Source organism: Brassica napus, chromosome A3 (assembly GCF_020379485.1).
Source record: "Brassica napus cultivar Da-Ae chromosome A3, Da-Ae, whole genome shotgun sequence".
In the NCBI taxonomy this organism is placed as follows: Eukaryota; Viridiplantae; Streptophyta; class Magnoliopsida; order Brassicales; family Brassicaceae; genus Brassica; species Brassica napus.
In genome coordinates this window covers 29070518-29087632 of record NC_063436.1, presented here as the reverse complement: position 1 = coordinate 29087632, position 17115 = coordinate 29070518, and the positions used below count along the sequence as shown (strand labels likewise).

General features: G+C 33.7%; 4 protein-coding genes across 7 annotated transcripts; 1 reads left to right on the top strand and 3 right to left on the bottom strand.

Annotated features, from left to right (window-relative positions):
- Positions 1-3033: 3033 nt before the first annotated feature.
- On the top strand, positions 3034-4115 carry LOC125575622 (LEAF RUST 10 DISEASE-RESISTANCE LOCUS RECEPTOR-LIKE PROTEIN KINASE-like 2.5). Its single transcript, XM_048765420.1, has one exon. It carries the CDS (start codon positions 3034-3036, stop codon positions 4057-4059), a length of 1026 nt encoding a protein of 341 aa, XP_048621377.1. The 3' UTR covers positions 4060-4115.
- A 1012-nt stretch (positions 4116-5127) lies between these two features.
- LOC106441098 (putative F-box/LRR-repeat protein 19) lies at positions 5128-7292 on the bottom strand. 3 transcript variants are annotated; one of them, XM_013882886.3, is made up of 3 exons: positions 7093-7292; positions 5820-6151; positions 5128-5749 (listed from the first exon to the last, which is right to left on the bottom strand). In XM_013882886.3, exons 2-3 carry the CDS (start codon positions 6149-6151, stop codon positions 5242-5244), a joined length of 840 nt encoding a protein of 279 aa, XP_013738340.2. In that variant the 5' UTR covers positions 7093-7292; the 3' UTR covers positions 5128-5241. The 3 variants fall into 3 exon arrangements, with proteins under 3 accessions (XP_013738340.2, XP_013738338.2, XP_013738335.2); XM_013882884.3 differs by having other exon boundaries at positions 5820-6201; positions 7093-7286; XM_013882881.3 differs by having other exon boundaries at positions 7131-7250.
- A 1828-nt stretch (positions 7293-9120) lies between these two features.
- BNAA03G50370D lies at positions 9121-11069 on the bottom strand. Of its 2 annotated transcripts, XM_013882890.3 has the most exons (5): positions 10488-11069; positions 10283-10378; positions 10021-10091; positions 9636-9909; positions 9121-9536 (listed from the first exon to the last, which is right to left on the bottom strand). In XM_013882890.3, the coding sequence occupies exons 2-5, from the start codon at positions 10364-10366 to the stop codon at positions 9363-9365; spliced, it is 603 nt and encodes a 200-aa protein (XP_013738344.1). In that variant the 5' UTR covers positions 10367-10378; positions 10488-11069; the 3' UTR covers positions 9121-9362. The 2 variants fall into 2 exon arrangements, with proteins under 2 accessions (XP_013738344.1, XP_013738342.1); XM_013882888.3 differs by having other exon boundaries at positions 10283-11069.
- A 327-nt stretch (positions 11070-11396) lies between these two features.
- On the bottom strand, positions 11397-16738 carry LOC106441097 (serine carboxypeptidase 24). Its single transcript, XM_013882879.3, has 9 exons — positions 16222-16738; positions 14196-14303; positions 13974-14069; positions 13762-13854; positions 13589-13674; positions 13085-13488; positions 12900-12995; positions 11859-11964; positions 11397-11768 (listed from the first exon to the last, which is right to left on the bottom strand). The coding sequence occupies exons 1-9, from the start codon at positions 16475-16477 to the stop codon at positions 11622-11624; spliced, it is 1392 nt and encodes a 463-aa protein (XP_013738333.2). The 5' UTR covers positions 16478-16738; the 3' UTR covers positions 11397-11621.
- Positions 16739-17115: the final 377 nt, after the last annotated feature.

Genomic DNA, 17115 nt, shown 5'->3' with positions numbered 1-17115 from the left:
GCGCGGACGCAGGGGCGGTCCTGTACTAACTGGGGCCACAAGCAAAAAAAAAATTGGGGGGCCCATACATAAACATAAAAACTTTAAAAATGAGAAGAAATTCAGTCAAACTATTTTTTTTTGCTATTGTATCCCATTGAAATGATGATATTTTGTTAGGATAACTTTATAACTTCATTGGTAGGGGTGGGCACTTTACCCGATATCCGAAGTGGCACCCGAACCCGATCCGAAAAACCCGAACCGAAATCCGAACCGAATTAGCAAAATATCCGAACGGGTATTGAATTAGGAGAGATTGGATACCCGAACCCGAATGGATAATATCCGAACCCGAATGGATATCCGAAGATAACCGAACATATGTATAATTAACCTTATATTTCTAGTTTACATCTCTTATTTTATATAAAATATTTATATTAATACTACACATACTTTAAGTTCATATGATATACATGCAATTACGGAAAAAATGATTTGGTACTCACTTAAAAAGCATGTCAAGTTTTTTTATTTCAAAAATTAACAAAAAGTTACATCCAAAATTTTAAAACAATAACTAAATTAATGCATTTTTAGTTTTAAAATATTATGTCCAAATCTATTAACCATTTAATCTATTAAAAATAAAATAAAAAGTTAAGTAAAATTTATATTCTTAAATACAAGAAATTTAAGAAATGAAAAATTTAATTTTTTTTCAAAATCTAAATATCCGAACCCGATAGGAAATAACCGAAACCGAACTAAAAATACCCGAACCCGACCCGAAGTATAGAAATACCCGAACGGGTCCTACACCTCTATACCGAAATACCCGAAAATCCGAAATACCCGACCCGAACCCGAACGGGTACCCGAACGCCCACCCCTATTCATTGGCAATCTTTTTTTGTACCATAAAACTTAAAAATATATATAATAAAAAAAATTTCAAATGGGGATCCAGAAAAATTTGGGGGCCCAAAGCCTGTGCTTCACCTCGCTGTGCCGAGGGACGCCCCTGCGCGGACGTAGCCTTACGGTTACGGGGGCATGTGCCCCCTACTCTTTTTTATTTTTTTTCTAAACAGCTTAAGCTAATTTGATTCAATTGTTCTTAGTTTAGTGAATAAACAAAAAAAGTGACCCTGGTTCATAGTGGTTTTGTCTTGTTGTAAGTACTGTGCCCCCAACTATAAATGATTCTAGATCCACCACTTATATTATGTTCTTACTTCCAACCCGTTCTCTCTGTTCTTGTTTTCCTATGTCTACACTCGTGGCCTCACTTTTGTTCGTACTCTTCCACTTTTTAAGCTTCTCTGTTCAAGCTCAGAGTGGCGAATCGGAGACACCACCACCAACAACAGAGTTCATTTTCAAAGGTTTTAGGGAAAACAACAACTCGGAGATTCAAACAGAAGGAGCAGCTGCCATCAAACCCGATGGACTACTGAGACTCACCGATGGAAACTTAAGCGTCACTGGAACAGCGTTCTACCGCAAACCGGTGAGGCTGCTTGACCATAGCAGCAACCTCAATCACTCAAAAGTTTGTTCGTTTAGCACTTCTTTCGTCTTCACTTTAGTCCCTTCCAGCTCTACCAACGGAGGTGGTTTCGGCTTCACCTTCACACTATCTCCCACCCCAAACCGTCCAGGCGCCGGCTCTGGCCAATACTTTGGACTTCTCAACGAGACCAACGACGGGAACCCAACGAACCACGTTTTCGCAGTCGAGTTCGACACTATACAAGGGTTTAAGGACGGTACTCATGCAACAACAGGCAATCACATCGGTTTGAATTTTAACAGTGTCACCTCGGATGTCCAGGTCCCGGTAGCTTATACAACTGAAGATGAAGTAAAAGAAGAGGGTTTCCAGCTCGAACCAATCATAATCCGTTTGGATTACAACGGACAAAACCAAGTGCTGAGTTTGATCGTTTCCTTTGCCAAACTTCCAATCGCCCCATCAACCCCATTCATCTCCCATGTTGTTCCAAAACTGTCGGAGATCGTGCAAGAAGAAATGTATGTTGGATTCACAGCAGCCACAGGAAAAGATAGGTCGAGTGCTCATTATTTGATGGGTTGGAGTTTCAGAAGCTGTCGAGATGGTTTAACTGCAGACAGTCTAGTTTTACAGGAACTTCCTCTTTGGCAAGTGGCAACAGCTCAAGAATAAAGGTTACAAAAATCATTTGAGATTCCCTCAACTTATCTCAGATTTTAGTTTGATTCCGTACTCACAAGGTATACTTTCTTAAACGTTTTTCAGATAATCAATCCACAGTCACAAAGATTCTCATAGGTTAGATACCTAACCACAAAATCTTTAGATTTCTTTGATAAAAATTTAACAAATAGAATGGAAAAATAGGCATTTCATTCCCAAAGTATTTGAAATCTGCAGTTTTAAATACTTAAGTATTGCTCTCACATAATTATTTTTCAACCAATAGTAACTGCGCGAAATTAAGAACGGTTAATTGATGAACGGAAAAATAACAGTTTCCATCAGTGCTTTTAAAACCGGACCGGCCCGATGGTTGAACCCGGTTTGACCTGATTGCATAGCCGGGCTGGATCTACTAATTGGTTCAACCATGAACCGGTCACGTAGCCGGATTGAATCTCAGAGTCATTAGACTAATTCACTAACATTACTTTTAAATTTATACACACGGATATATTAAAACAGATTATTGAACCATATTTGACATAGTCGAACTATATTGAACCGTGATCCAAAAATTATTCGGGTCAGCTTCCGGTTCAGTTGTAAAAACACTAGTTTGCATCAACTTTTTAACTTGTATATTCTAATCATAATTTTAGTTGGAAAATAAATATGTGCATATAATACTTGAATATTTAATTTGCTAATTGAAAATACTCGAGAAATTAAACTTCAAAATTTTAAATACTTTAGAAATAAAATGCCCTAATAGAATCTTTTTTTTTCCTTAGCGGCGAGTTTGATAGTAAGTACTCTCGTGGTGTTGGGGGTCGTAGCATTTTTTATCAGAAAGAGGAAAACATCAAATGCTCAGAGAAGAAAAAACCTCAAGGCTCTTACCACTGAAGCATTATCATTACAATGAAGTGAAGAGGTTTACAAACTCATTTGCTTGTGTAGTTGGGAAAGGAGGATTTGGAACTGTTTACAAAGGAAACCTTCCTGATGGCCGTAAGGTCGCGGTGAAGGTTTTGAAGGACTCAAAGAGAAACGGTGAAGATTTCATCAACGAAGTCGCCAGTATGAGCCAAACATCTCATGTCAACATTGTTTCTTTGATTGGATTCTGCTATGAAGGATCAAAAAGAATGATTGTTTATGAATTTCTAGAGAATGGGTCTTTGGATCAATTTATATCCACAAACGCGGCCTCATCAATTGCGGAATGGAGAAGAACGCTTTACGAGATTTTACTAGGAGTTGCTCGTGGTCTTGAGTACTTGCACTACGGCTGCAAAACAAGGATTGTACATTTCGACATTAAACCGCAGAACGTGTTGTTGGATTGCAATCTTTGCCCCAAAGTTTCTGACTTTGGCCTCGCTAAGCTCTGCGAGAAGAAAGAGAGCATCATGTCACTGTTGGACACAAGAGGCACAATAGGGTACATTGCGCCAGAGATGATCTCCAGAGTTTATGGTGGTGTGTCTCACAAGTCAGATGTCTATAGCTATGGAATGCTGGTACTTGAGATGATTGGTGCAACAAACAAAGACACTGTCGAAAACCCTACCTCAAACACTAGCTCGATTTATTTCCCAGATTGGATTTATAATGATCTTGAAAATGAACAACAGAGTAGGCTTTATGGGGATGATGACCTAACCAAAGAAGAAGAAGAAATCACGAAGAAGATGATCTTTGTGGCTCTGTGGTGTATCCAGTCTTATCCATCAAATAGACCATGCATGAAAAGAGTTGTGGAGATGATGGAAGGAAGTTTGGATGCTCTTGAAGTCCCTCCTAGGCCTGTTTTTCAAGTTCCCATTACGCCTCTTCAAGAATCTTCCACACTTTCGAGAGATATTTCGGTTTACAGCTTTAGTCGGTAGAAGGAATGATAAAGCAATAGCAGTATGCTATATAAACAGTATGCTACGAAAATTGTATGTTTTTATTAAACTATATTTAAAAGAATGTTTAGTAGAACAATATGAACATGTTATTTAAAATTATTATATTAGTACATAATATATAATATATTTATTTCCTTGGAATATATTTCTAATATATATTAATATATAAAATTAAGAAAGATATATAATAAATTTATACTATTTAATAGTATTAACAAATTTGTTTATATCAAAAATGTTATTTTAAAAATAAACTTTACAATTAAATTAATATTTTTATAAATAATATTTAACATTAAAAATGTAATTTATTTGTGTAATTTAATTTTAATTTAAATGTTAAATATTGTTTTAAAAAATATATATATATATTAATTGTAAAATTGTTTTTATAATAACATTTTTTGATACAAACATAATTTTCTAAAAATTGCTTTTGATTTTCTAACAAATGTTGATTGCATAATATAGAATATAATGCTTATGCTAATGTTCTACTAATTAATGTCAGAGATAAATGATCCAATAAGCCTCCTTTCGGAACCAAAGCAACTACCTCGGAACCAAAGCAACTATAAATTATTCAAGTAATGTGATACACTGTCTGCATTCACGGCGTTACACCCAAAGATGATATCGAGAATTTCAGGTTCCATCCAAACAACCTGCAGGTTTGTAAAGCTCTATATGTTGAAAACTTCGTGATTTGTATTCAGAAACTTCATGCATAGCTTAATGTTCTTGTCCTAACGCATATCGTTAGGAAACAAAGATGAACTATTACTCTATTAGTTTTGGTAATTCTGCCGTCTTGTAAGAAATTCTTTTACAAAAAAAATTGCTTCTTTATAAAACCATGAAACTTTTTTCATGATAAGAAAGGACATGAGAAAAATCTTTAAAACTTGGAACCATCTATTAATTTAAGTATCATAGAAATAAATTAGTTTGTTTACACAAATAAGCAGTTGGGCTGACACAAAGTATACATGTTGGTGGCATTGTTCCTAAAGAATCTCATTAATCTCGATTTTTTTTTACTGGTGGACTAAGAGGATATGATTATATTTAAGCAAAGAGAGTATATGACATGAAAAAAGGAATAGAAAACCAAAATGCTTAAACTCAGCCAACAAAATAACAAAACTATGTGTTCAACTAGTAGAACACAGTGGCTGCAAAATCTGGTTTCTTGATCTCCTTCAGATTCTTCAAGCTCGAGGTACCATTAGCAACACCAACGCTAGTCAGATAACTACTCCCGACCAAGTCCAAGTACTCAAGATCCGAACATCTTTTACAAAGATGAGCAAAAGCTTTATCAGTCAATGTGGAGTTTCGAAGTTCCAGGTGCTTCAGCTGATGCATGTGTCTCCCAATCGTATACGCATCAACGTTTCCTAAAGTTTCAACAGATAGATACTGCTTCTTCACGTAGGCATAACGCCTTAACCTTGCCACCTCTGAAGGCTGCATCAAGTTCCGTTTCAGGACCTGAAGATTCTTGCAGTTTGTACCAACTAGTTCCATGCACTCACAAGATATTTCATAAGAGCAGCTTATATCAAGCTCTTTAAGCTTGGGGCAGTTTAATGCAATCTTCTTCATGGACTCAATAGTAACCTTTGGGCTGTACTTAACCCAAAGTACCTCAAGATTAGGACACCTGCAAATCAAGATTTAATCAGACTAAAACTTCCATGGAAACACCACAAGTAAATAAAGACTGTACGTACCTCTCGGCGACGTAGGAGAGAGACTGATTCGTACAATGCCTGACTCGAAGCTCCCTGAGTTCGCCCTGGCTCTGATCCACAACAGACCGGATGGTTGTGTCAACTTTTTCCTCGAACTCAGGACTCCACCAGTAGGTCGTATTGGTGGAGGTCAGAAACTCAGATTCGAGATCCAAGACAGTGTTGAGGGACGTGTCTTGGCAAACGTTCATCCACTTCTTGCAGACAAGCATCGGTCCGTTCCATCGTTTCCCCATGCTTAACCGTGAGAAGATGTCGATGAGACATTCTCGAATCAATTCTGTCCAGTCAGGGTGGAGTGTAGATCCCATCTGATCAAGAACGAAGAAGAAAAGATTGTGACCCTCAGTGGAGACAAAACCTTACAGAGCAAAAGTTATGATTGATATGTCTAAGACCATCCCTAATGTATTTCTCTATTTTTTTCTCAATAATAGAGAAACTCTATAATAGAGGTGAGTTTATCTCTAATGTATTTTTCTATTTTCTCTTCTAAAAAAGAATATTATTAAGAGATTCTTTTAAAATTTTACAATTAACACCTTTTAACTTATAAATATTGAAAATTGACTCATTCATTATATCTTTTGGATTTTTTTCATAAAAGTGCAATATTATTTAATTTAAACAGTTTGTTACAAAAAAACATTAAACAAAAATAATAAAACAAAGTATACATTATCTAACCATTATTATGGAGATCCGAAAGTAATTTACCATAATATTAAGGTGTTTTAATATGTTGTATTAATTAATATTTAAATAAATATGTTATCAATATGTAAAGTTTATGTAGATTTTTTAGTAATTAAACTATAATTAGTAATTTTAGTTTTAAATATAAAATTAAGTATTACTTATTAAAAATTAGACTTTCACATAAAATAATAATATTATCTATTTATTTTATTTACTTATAACTGTAAAAATTAAAATATTATGTAAACAAAAGATAATTGGGTTTTATATGTAAAAATAATGTATTTCTACATAAACATGTATTTTAATTATAACCACAAAAAAATTAAAGGACTATTGTGTAAAAAAAAAATATGTCTCTATTATAGATGAATGCTATTTTTTCCCCTAAATATAGAGGAGAAAATAGCAATTTCTATTTTAGGAGAAGAAATAAAGATGGGATGGAGTAGATTTTCCTCTATTATAGCATATAAAGGCAAATATAGAGGTGGGTTGGAGATGCTCTAAGAAGACTAGAACAGAGTATAACATATTTTGATCGATATTATACCTTTGTCTTGATCAGAGTTCTTGTTTCTTGATATTTACCTTTGTGGTTTCTGCGCTTCTTGTTCTTGAAACATAAAATCCAAGACGCATTTATCTTTACTCAGCCGTTGACTCAAAAGAAGTTTGGAGTACGAGTAGTCTTTTTGAGACCAAAAAACACAAAGTAGAATCTTTCTTCTATGAAATCTTTTGTTGACTTTTCAGTTTTTCCCCTTTTGTCTGCTGAGAATTGTTTGTTAATATTTGGAGATTATGAAAAATAGAAAAAGATAAGAAAAGATCTAGAAATGTGAAAAAAAAACTTTTGGTCCGGTAGTTTGACAAAAAGTTCATTAATGCTTCTACAACTAGTCTTGGTTTCAATCCTCAAAAAAACAAATTATGCATAATATTGGAAAAAAAATTTACAAGATATCTTTAGTACGCCCAATGAATACAGTATGAGATCCAAAAAAAAGATCTAGAAAATAGAAACAAATCTAAAAACATTGATAAAAAAAAAAACCAAATTAAAATTAGTTTTTTTCCATTACTGTATAAGCAATATGCATCTTTGTAACATAATTCTCAGAGTCTAATGATATTCTTCCTAAACATATTTTGTGTGATTTACTCTAATCAATTTATCAGTTAAAAAATTGTATACAACACTTACAACTTGATATAGAATAGAGAGAGCATTTCCAAAAAGGAACTCTATTTTGAAGTTTCCAAAACTTTATATTTGAAGTTTAAAAGTGTTATTCTCCAAAAGCAAAACTTCAAACGCAACTTCAAAATTATTTGTATTTTATAATATGGTCCTTATATTTGTCATAACTAATTTGAATTCATAAAAAAAATATAAATAACTAGCGCATGTATAAACATATTACAACAATAATAATTAATAAAATATTATATTAAAATGTAAAATTTTAAATAAAATAACTTAATTAATATTAAACTTCAAGCAAAATACCATATTATTCCTTAAAGTGATTTTCGTAATGTATATATGATCTACTAGTGCATCTCGAAGTAAAAATGGCTCTCTTCATTTTTAATTTGTAGATTAGAGATAAAAAAATTGTTGAAATCGGGTGATATTAATACTTGTAAATACATTAGATGAGAATAAGAAAGTAAAAGAAAAATATAAAATATTGCTAAAAGACTAAATTTTATCGATGATATTAATACTCGTGAATATATTCAATATGAATAAGAAAGAATTGTACGAAAAGACATCATCATCAACAACAACAACTATCTTCAGTTACACAAAAAAAAAATTAAACAATATTTGGAAATTTTGAAGGTTCCGGATCAAACTTTTCTGACTATTAGTGTTGTTGCAATATTTAAATATGTATAATAGTTATGTCTTCAAGTAATTTTTTTAAAAAAAAATTTAAAGTTTCTTTTGTATATTTTGTTATCTACATCTAGTTTTAAATATTTTAAATTTTATTTTAAAGTTTTATTTAATTTTATGTGTAAAAAAAACTTAAAATATTTATGAAATATAATTTTTATAAGGATTAAAACAATAAACAAGAAAATATTTATGAATCATAAATGTGATGTGTATATGGACCAAAATGCAAATAAAAATATGAAACTTCAAATTTGAAGTTTTGAGTAGTGAAACTTCAAATATAAAATTTCGCTCCTCAAAACTTCAAATTTGAAGTTTTGAAGTTCTTTTTTAGATAGCAAAAAACTTTATATTTGAAGTTATAGAGTGTCTTTTGGAGATGCTCCAAAGTTCACACATGACTGATCTAAGCTGCTCTTATGCTCGAACCTTGCGAACTCGGAAAGATCCATCAGATTCTTGCACATCATGAGAAACATTATCAGAGATATACCGTAAGAGTAGCTTAAATCCACCTCCCTAAGCTTTGGACAATTTGAGGCTATCTTCATCATCAATGTTGATTCTGAGTGACGTTAAGGCTGTACTTAACCCAAAAGCACCTCAAGATTAGGACAACTGAGATAATAAAATTTACTTTGTTTATCTATTTTGCCACTAAAACACAAATAACAGAACAGAGAATGAAGTTATGAAGAGAATGAGTAAAGACAGAAAATACAACACAACACACGAGACTATGTAATCACCAATTGTCACCAGTTCTGATTGTCACTAAGACAAGAGTTGGAACATGTGAATAGTTATGACTTGATAACTAATCATCTATACTTGTATACATATATAAAGCATAATGTCAATATTGGGCTAAATCATAAAATCTCAATCCTACTTCATATACTTGAAAAATCTCAAACCCTTAGAGCCACTGGATCTTGCCATGACACCTTCCTCTTCACTGCTCTACTAATCTCTTTCTCCACGTCTCTGCAAATAGGTAACTTCAACTCGCAATCGATTCCATTACCAATCATTGCCTTCTTTGTCGCTTCACCATTCCCTTCCGGCTCCTCTTCTTCTTCTCTCTACAAACAAAAAGCAAAACCAAGCTCTGATCAATTTCTCAAGACTCCAACTAAAGGAAGAGCCTTATAAAACATCATCACAAGTTGTTTTAGCTTTACCGAGACCAGGTTTAGGTCAAAGCCTGAGACTTTGCTGCTGACCACCAGAGTGTTGTCGTTAAGATCAGGAAGTGGAGTTAAAACCTCGTTTCCTCTGCTCCTTGCATTGTCAACTGTATCCTTGCGCTTCAAATCAAAACATGGACCAGAGTGCTTCTTTCTTTTGCCACTTGTCACCTTCACATCTCCTCCAGATTCGGACAACCTAAGCATGTTGGGAGATGTTTCAAGAGTTTGGTCTTGCTTCAAGTGTTTGTATCTGCGTCTCAAGAACCTATCGTTTGAATCAAAACACACACACACACACTCAAGTAAGCTAATAAAGCCAAATTAAACCTTGGAATCATGTAATTAAAATTCACATGAAGAGATGAGAGATTATTACCTAACTTGTGCATCAAGGGCCGATCGTTTTTGTTTCATCATCTCCAGTTTCCTCATCTTATACTCTGTTTCCTGAGTAAAGAAGAACAATAAAAATCAAAACTTTTTCTTATATCTTTACTCATCTTCTGGATTAGAACCAACCCAACAATACCAAACCCAGATTCATTACAGAACATAAGAACACAACCCTAATTATGTCGTGCAGATCCAGACGAAACCGAGACAAACAAAGGAGGAACCCAAACAATTTCAATTATTACCTTTCTCAACTCGTGATAATCCTGCAAAAGGGATTGATGCTTGAACATGATCCTGGGATCGACAAAGTCAGTAATCTCCTTCATCGGATCTGATCACTAAATCACACAAACGAGGAAGAGAGATAAGAGATGTGGAAGAAGGTGAGAAAGCTGGGGAAGAAGAGAGAAGGGCAAAAGGGAGAAGCTTGTATGAAACTCTCTGTACTTGACCAAAGACTTAAAAGAAACCACAAAGAAGAAGCCACCACACCACATTATTGTCTGGGTGCCCATTACCAATTGAGAGAAATTAAAAGTTTTGATTTTTTTCTTTTCTTTTTTTCTTTTTTTGGGTGAGAAGGTCTATTGAGACAGAACAGCAGAAAACTAGGACGACTAGTGATCAAGAAAATGGAGAAAGAAAGAAAATAGGAAGAAAAATAATTCATAACATTTATCTTTCTTTCTTTTTCACTTTTTGTCTATGGTGTGTGTGGTGCCCCTTTTGGAAGTTGCAGAAGGGCATTCAAATGCTGACTAGTATACAAGAAAAAAAAATGTTCTTCCTTTATTTATTGATTAAGGTTTATTATGGTCTTTGTGAGGTGGGTTTGATGATTGGTAGAGATTTGAATTTAAAAAGCACATAGAGGTCATTGAATGGGTACATATAGAGAAAATTTTGTTGAGAGATAATTAATAGAAAGAGATGGGGTCTAGAGAGAGAGAGAGACAGCAAAAATAAAAGCTGGGTTGATGAAAGAAAGAGTTTAAACAGTATGAGAAGAAAACTATGGTGGTTTGGTGTAATGTGTACAATGAGTGTATGTGTGTATATGTATATAATATATGTTGACTGGATGCCACGTACTTGTCTCATTTGGACCCATTCTGAAAAACTGACCATTATACCCCTTGAATTGCTTTGCCACAATATGTCAGTTTGCCTTCCCAAAATATTCATAGAACTGGGAATGTTTTGACGGATGTTGTGTTAAAGTGCTTAGGCAACCCACTCAACTTTCAGGTATGAGAACTGCAGTTTCTTTCTGTATATGAATCAACGCAAAAGAAACTAGACCTCTGTGCTCTACTTAATGAATCAGAGAGAAACAATTTTATCTTGGATGTAAACTAAGAGGAAATAATTGAACCCTTGTACTTCTTTAAAATATCAACAATTCCTTGAATACTCTCAAATCGTTTTATGATTTCCAAATTGTGGAAATGAATCAAACTTTAAAACAGAAATTATAATTTAAAAAAACAAGAATTCCGAGCTTACTCGAAACTGAATCCTAATCTGGTAGCTGGATTATGCTTGTTGGAGACATTTTCTCTTACTTCTATGTTTAGGTTACTAATAAGATTTTGGAAGCTCTTTTCCAGCCAAGAATGATTTGAAAAGAATGAGAGCACGCTTTGGTTCGAATAAAGGCACCTCATGCCCCGCCCCTCTTACTGTTGCAAAGGTCAGTCCTTTGTATACCTCCGTCCATCCTCCCACCTATCACCACCCATGAACATCACTGCCTTAGTGCCTTGTATAATACGATATGTATCCATGCATGTAACATTCTATGTATGTATACTATACCTGGTTACCGGAGTACCAAGGGTACCAACGAGTTTTCACCGGGAGATTGAGATGGCTGAGAGAAAACCGTGTAGCCGTCACTGGAACCACAGAATCTGTATCACCACTGCAAGACGACCAGTTCAAAGATTCTATAGACGTTTGGTATAGGGCTTGACATTTTATCCGTTTAATTTGATTCGATTCGTTATTCGTTTCGATTCAATCCGAAAATTCCGGATATCCGTAAACTTTCAAAGCAAAGCAAATACTAAAAATTAATATCCGTTAAAATCGAAGCAAATCACAAATATTAAAATTTTAGAAAGCGGATATCCGATCCGATACGGCAATATATAAATACATGTATATCCTGATTATATTTAAAGTTTGTAATGTATAAAATTATATAAATATTGTTCTAACATATGATTTGATAAATTCTATTTACATTGTTACTTATATATAAATATTACATAAAAGGAAGAGAACACATTTATGACAATTTTTATTTTTTTTCTTAAGTTTTGTGTTATTTTAATTGTTAACTAAGTTCGAAAAATTTACAAAATATGTAGATTCACTACTTCTTTTAATTTTTATCATATATATCATGCAAAAAAATATTTTACAAACCAGATTTGTATCAAATTTTTAAGACTATTTGTATTAATCAAAACATATGAGATATCCGTAAGTATTCGTAAATATCTGCAAATATTTATTTATTTTCTGGATATCCGTTTTTCTGAATATCCGTATTTTTTCGGAGCAAAGCAAATCGAAAAATTGGATATCCGTGATATACGAAGCAAATCACAAATACCTTCATATCCGATCCGTGCCCAAGCCTAATTTGGTAAACATTTTAATATTAATATTTTTTAAGAATTTGGAGTTTATATATCTCTCTATATATATAAATATATATTACTTTTAAAAAAAAAATTGAAGGTCTTGGAATGTGCCTAGAACCAGCCTTGTTAATGTTTCGGCAACAAGCATATATGGATGTGGTATAGGATGCGATAATATCTCCAGCTACATCAAACAATAGCTTACCTGAAAACCCATATCCTCAAACCAGCTGCTGCAAGTTCCTTGTAGACCGGTAACATCGTCTTGTCCGAGTCTTTCCAGTTCTTGATCAGAACATCACTGCACCACCCCATACAAGAAGAAGAAAGCGTTTCTTTAAGCAACATGTTTTCGCAAATCATCTTCAAGTGGTGAAGCGAAGAGTTTACCTGCAAGCTGTCCATTTATAGCGAATACCAGTGACGTTAGCATGCATAGCTCTCTGAACATCTTTACGGTTATAATACTTCTCTGCGTAGCTCTCCGTGCAAGGATCGTATCCAGACACAAACCGTCTACGCAAGAGTGTGTTTTTCATCCGTAAGAAACCAGTCTTCTTCTGCTTTGAAGCCACACACGTTGGAGTGTAAATGCTGTATTGGTCAATGTCACCGAACTCGTGGTTCATGGCGTAGTTAACAGCCGTGTCGCAGTCGTCAGAAACTTTATCGGCCGTGAAGTTACAGTTTTTGAGAATTGACTTGTAGGTTTTGTCGGAAATAATTGCGTGGGTCCACCAGTAAGCTACGGTTCCTATGCTGTCGTACTCATTGTCCGTCACTGCGTTCCCCACCTTGATGAATAATGTATTGCAACCTTTGGTTAATTACAAATGTGACCAGTATTTTAGACTTGAGCTATATAGACCCTATTTATTAGTTATTACTACTTACCATGAATCCTTTCAGATTGATGATGGGTTTTGAGAAAGCTTTGTTGTAGTCATGTATCTTTTTAGCAAGCTGAGGTACATAGTGACCTGTCAAAGTTATATCAAGAATCATCATTAAATCATTGTTGTGCCTTTCAACAAATAAACAAACTATATAGTTAGGTAATAACATACCAGCATAACTTTCACCAGCAATGTAGAAGTCTCTATATTTGTATTGTGGAAATCTTGATAACCATTTGATAAGGAATATCAAATTGTCTTGAGCTGTGATATGTAATGTGATCACAAAATAAATCAAATTTCTCAGGTAAAACTGAGAATAAGGGCTAATCATGCCACCGGCTTATAACTAATTGAGATAATTTTTAAAAAATATATTGAACCTGTTTGTTCGTCTCCATAACTTTTTAGATCGTAACTTGTGTTCGTGTAAGAAAATCCAACACCGGCTGGTGATTCCAAAAACAGAAGGTTTGCATCTGTTATCGTAGACAGAAAACAAGGTTTAGATCAATTAACTTCTCATAATATATATTACGAAACTCCAAAATAATTTCTTACATACAAAAATAGAACAAATTGTTTGTAAATGAACATTTAGTTACCTTTGTTCCATGAGAACTTGTTGAGAAAGAGAGTGGAACCGGTTTTGTTGATACGGAATGGTCCAATTTCCTCTGAAGCTCCATAAGCAATCGACGAGCAGCCTGGTCCTGTAGATTTTGTTTTTATAAAATGTTATATTTTATAATTTCCATCGTCTTCAACATATATTTCAACTACTCTTTTCATAAATTTTTAAGTATGATTTTAAAAGAAATTTTCTTGATAAGCTTTCTAGACGTTGGTCCATGATGAAATGTGACCCATATTATGGTCCATTCTGTTCGTGCATGCTCCGACTTTCTTCCTACTAGTGATTAATTTAAATAAAAAATAACCATTGGCCAGAAATCAAAAGAATATTTGATGACGCATATATTTCTGGATCATGGTCCCGAAATAAAACTATCTATTTTTATTTAAAATAGTTTTAATTCTGTGTAAAAAAAACAAAAGTTGTGTTACAAAAAAAGTTGCAAGAAAACATGCGCGGGAGTGAGTGAGTGTGGTTGTGTGCTCACACAATTATAGAATATCATCATCATTTTTCTCAACCTCCATGAACACGCATGCTTCTATTCGAAAGGGACTATGAAAATAATAAATAATATTAAGAGCCGTTTTTCTTATAAAAACCTAGGTCAACTTTTCTATTACAAATTGAAAAGCAACAAAACTAGTTAAAAAAAAAAACTAAATGCACAGGGAAAGTCGGTAAGCTTTTTGGTAATGTTTATCAGTATAACTGTATATTATAAGTTTTTATCACCTTTTTGTCATGCTTTCTTACACAAAGCTAATGAAGAGACAGAGGAACAAAGGCATCTAATAAAAGAACAAGTTGATGCTTGAAAGTGACAAGAGAAGTCTCAACATTTAATCATTTCATGGAAGAAAACTATATATGATCAGCTTACTCATGTGTTCTGTACTTATAATTGCATTGCGAATTATTTTAAAATAAGGTTGTATAAGAGTATAGGACAACTACATAAATTACATTCAGTCTACATTTATTAGCTTAACGAAATCAAACTGACAATAGGTTTCCCAGCGAGGTCCCATGTCGGCTACTAAACACTATTATGTTTTATTTTTTGTGGCTCTTTAAAGTCGTCATGAATGTATATGTCAAAAGCTGGTAAAAGTTCTAGTGTCATGAATCAGGCGCTTCACGCAACGCCTGCACAATGAGGATATATATGTTATACTCCAAATTTAGATGTGTAATTTAGTGGGAGATAAGGGCCTTTACTCCAATGCGCGTGAGTAGTAGAAATGGGTAGGAGTGGTAGATTGCACACAGCTCGTGGAGGACTTATGTAGCAATATTAATGGTCTTGGATACTTTTCTTTTATTAAATAAAGATGTGATGTATATATATAGATAAAGAAAGGAAGTGCAAGTTCAGTTAATGAAAGGCGGGTGGGGTGGTTGAGATGCTGCTGCTATTGCTATTGCTATTTTGGTTAGACATTGGTTTGTTTTTATCCAAAATAACTATTTTAACTTTTTGTTAAAGTAATTTAATAAATACACTAATTAGTAATGTAATGGCTGATAGATATGTTTTGTTTTGTCTCATAATTGTGGTCTTATGAAATTGTTTTAGGACTAACTTTTTGTTATGTCTTATGATGGGACTAAATGTTTGTTTTGTTTCTCTTTATACCCTTTTGTCTCCTTGTCCAAAAGAATAGATAGACTGTACTTATGAAATGATCTTTGATGCATAACTATATCTCTTATCTTAATTCATGGAATATATTGTTCTTTGTTTGGCTTTGCTTTTTATTTTTCATTTTACAAAATGTTTACTCTAAGCAGTATTTATTTTAGTTTGATTTGATCTGGTAGATTTAGAACTATATCCGGGTATAAAATGCATGATTGTGAGAAGAATAATCAGCAAGAAGCTATGAAACCCCTAAAATACATCTACAGTTAAACATATACGGCTACACAAAGCTATAAACACAGAGATAATTTAGATATGCATACGAATGATTTAAATGGAGAAAACTGACCTCCATTCAGCCAAAGAAGAAGGGGTTTGGTGTGAGGAGAAGTTGACTCAGTGAGCCAATAAAAGAAAGAACGACCATGAGATTCATTCACATTGACATAGCCTGAATATTGTGAGAATGTCACTTTTGGTTGCCCTGGAAGTGCTTTGATTCTGTCCTTTTCTTGCTCTCTTGAAGGCAATGATGATGGTGATGATGCCGATGATTTTGATAAAAGAGCTAGAAAAAGAAGAAAAATGAGATGGGTTCTTGCCATTTTCTTGTCCTCTCTCACCCTCTCCACTTTTCTTCTTCAATAAGTTTTTGGGTGTAAGATCATATAGTATATAGAATTATATGTATGTATACGTATGTATACTTATGTATTTATATGTGTGTGAATGAAGAGAGATGTATGGATATTGATGGATGGGGTTTTGGAGGTTCTTATTTAATGTGTGTTTTGCTGATTTACTACACAATGTGTAGGTTGGCCAGCTGTGAGTGGACCTTCCTTACTCACCACACTCTCTCTCAATGCTAGTGTATTTATTGGCATATATGTGAGTATATATAGGAACTACTCACGAGCTTGTAGATATAGGTATAGCCAATGTAGAAACTATTCACGAGTTTGTATAATACAGCCTCATATATACCAATTTGGTGAAATACTATACATGTGGTGAAATACTATACATGTATAGTACTATACATGTGGTGAAATACTATACATGTATACTATACAGTATATGTAATGTGGTGAAATACTATACATGTATATGTAATATTTGGCTTATATTAGTTGTGGACTTGTGGTATTGCTTCTCCCACATAGAATTGTGTCGCGGCAAATGCGGTGTGAAGGTGATAAGGTCCATTATTTCGGCTCCGAATACACATAAAAAAAATTTG

Coding starts and splice junctions, on each gene's coding strand:
- LOC125575622 (XM_048765420.1), top strand. CDS start 3,034: ATGCTCAGAGAAGAAAAAACCTCAAGGCTCTTACCACTGAAGCATTAT.
- LOC106441098 (XM_013882881.3), bottom strand. CDS start 7,181: ATGCGTCTTGGATTTTATGTTTCAAGAACAAGAAGCGCAGAAACCACA. Junction 6,152..7,130: donor GAAGCGCAGAAACCACAAAG/GTAAATATCAAG, acceptor GTTCTTGATCAG/ATGGGATCTACACTCCACCC. Junction 5,750..5,819: donor CTCTCCTACGTCGCCGAGAG/GTACGTACAGTC, acceptor CTTGATTTGCAG/GTGTCCTAATCTTGAGGTAC.
- BNAA03G50370D (XM_013882888.3), bottom strand. CDS start 10,366: ATGAAGGAGATTACTGACTTTGTCGATCCCAGGATCATGTTCAAGCAT. Junction 10,092..10,282: donor ATTATCACGAGTTGAGAAAG/GTAATAATTGAA, acceptor TTCTTTACTCAG/GAAACAGAGTATAAGATGAG. Junction 9,910..10,020: donor GCCCTTGATGCACAAGTTAG/GTAATAATCTCT, acceptor TTCAAACGATAG/GTTCTTGAGACGCAGATACA.
- LOC106441097 (XM_013882879.3), bottom strand. CDS start 16,477: ATGGCAAGAACCCATCTCATTTTTCTTCTTTTTCTAGCTCTTTTATCA. Junction 14,304..16,221: donor TCTTCTTTGGCTGAATGGAG/GTCAGTTTTCTC, acceptor CAAAATCTACAG/GACCAGGCTGCTCGTCGATT. Junction 14,070..14,195: donor CAAGTTCTCATGGAACAAAG/GTAACTAAATGT, acceptor CTACGATAACAG/ATGCAAACCTTCTGTTTTTG.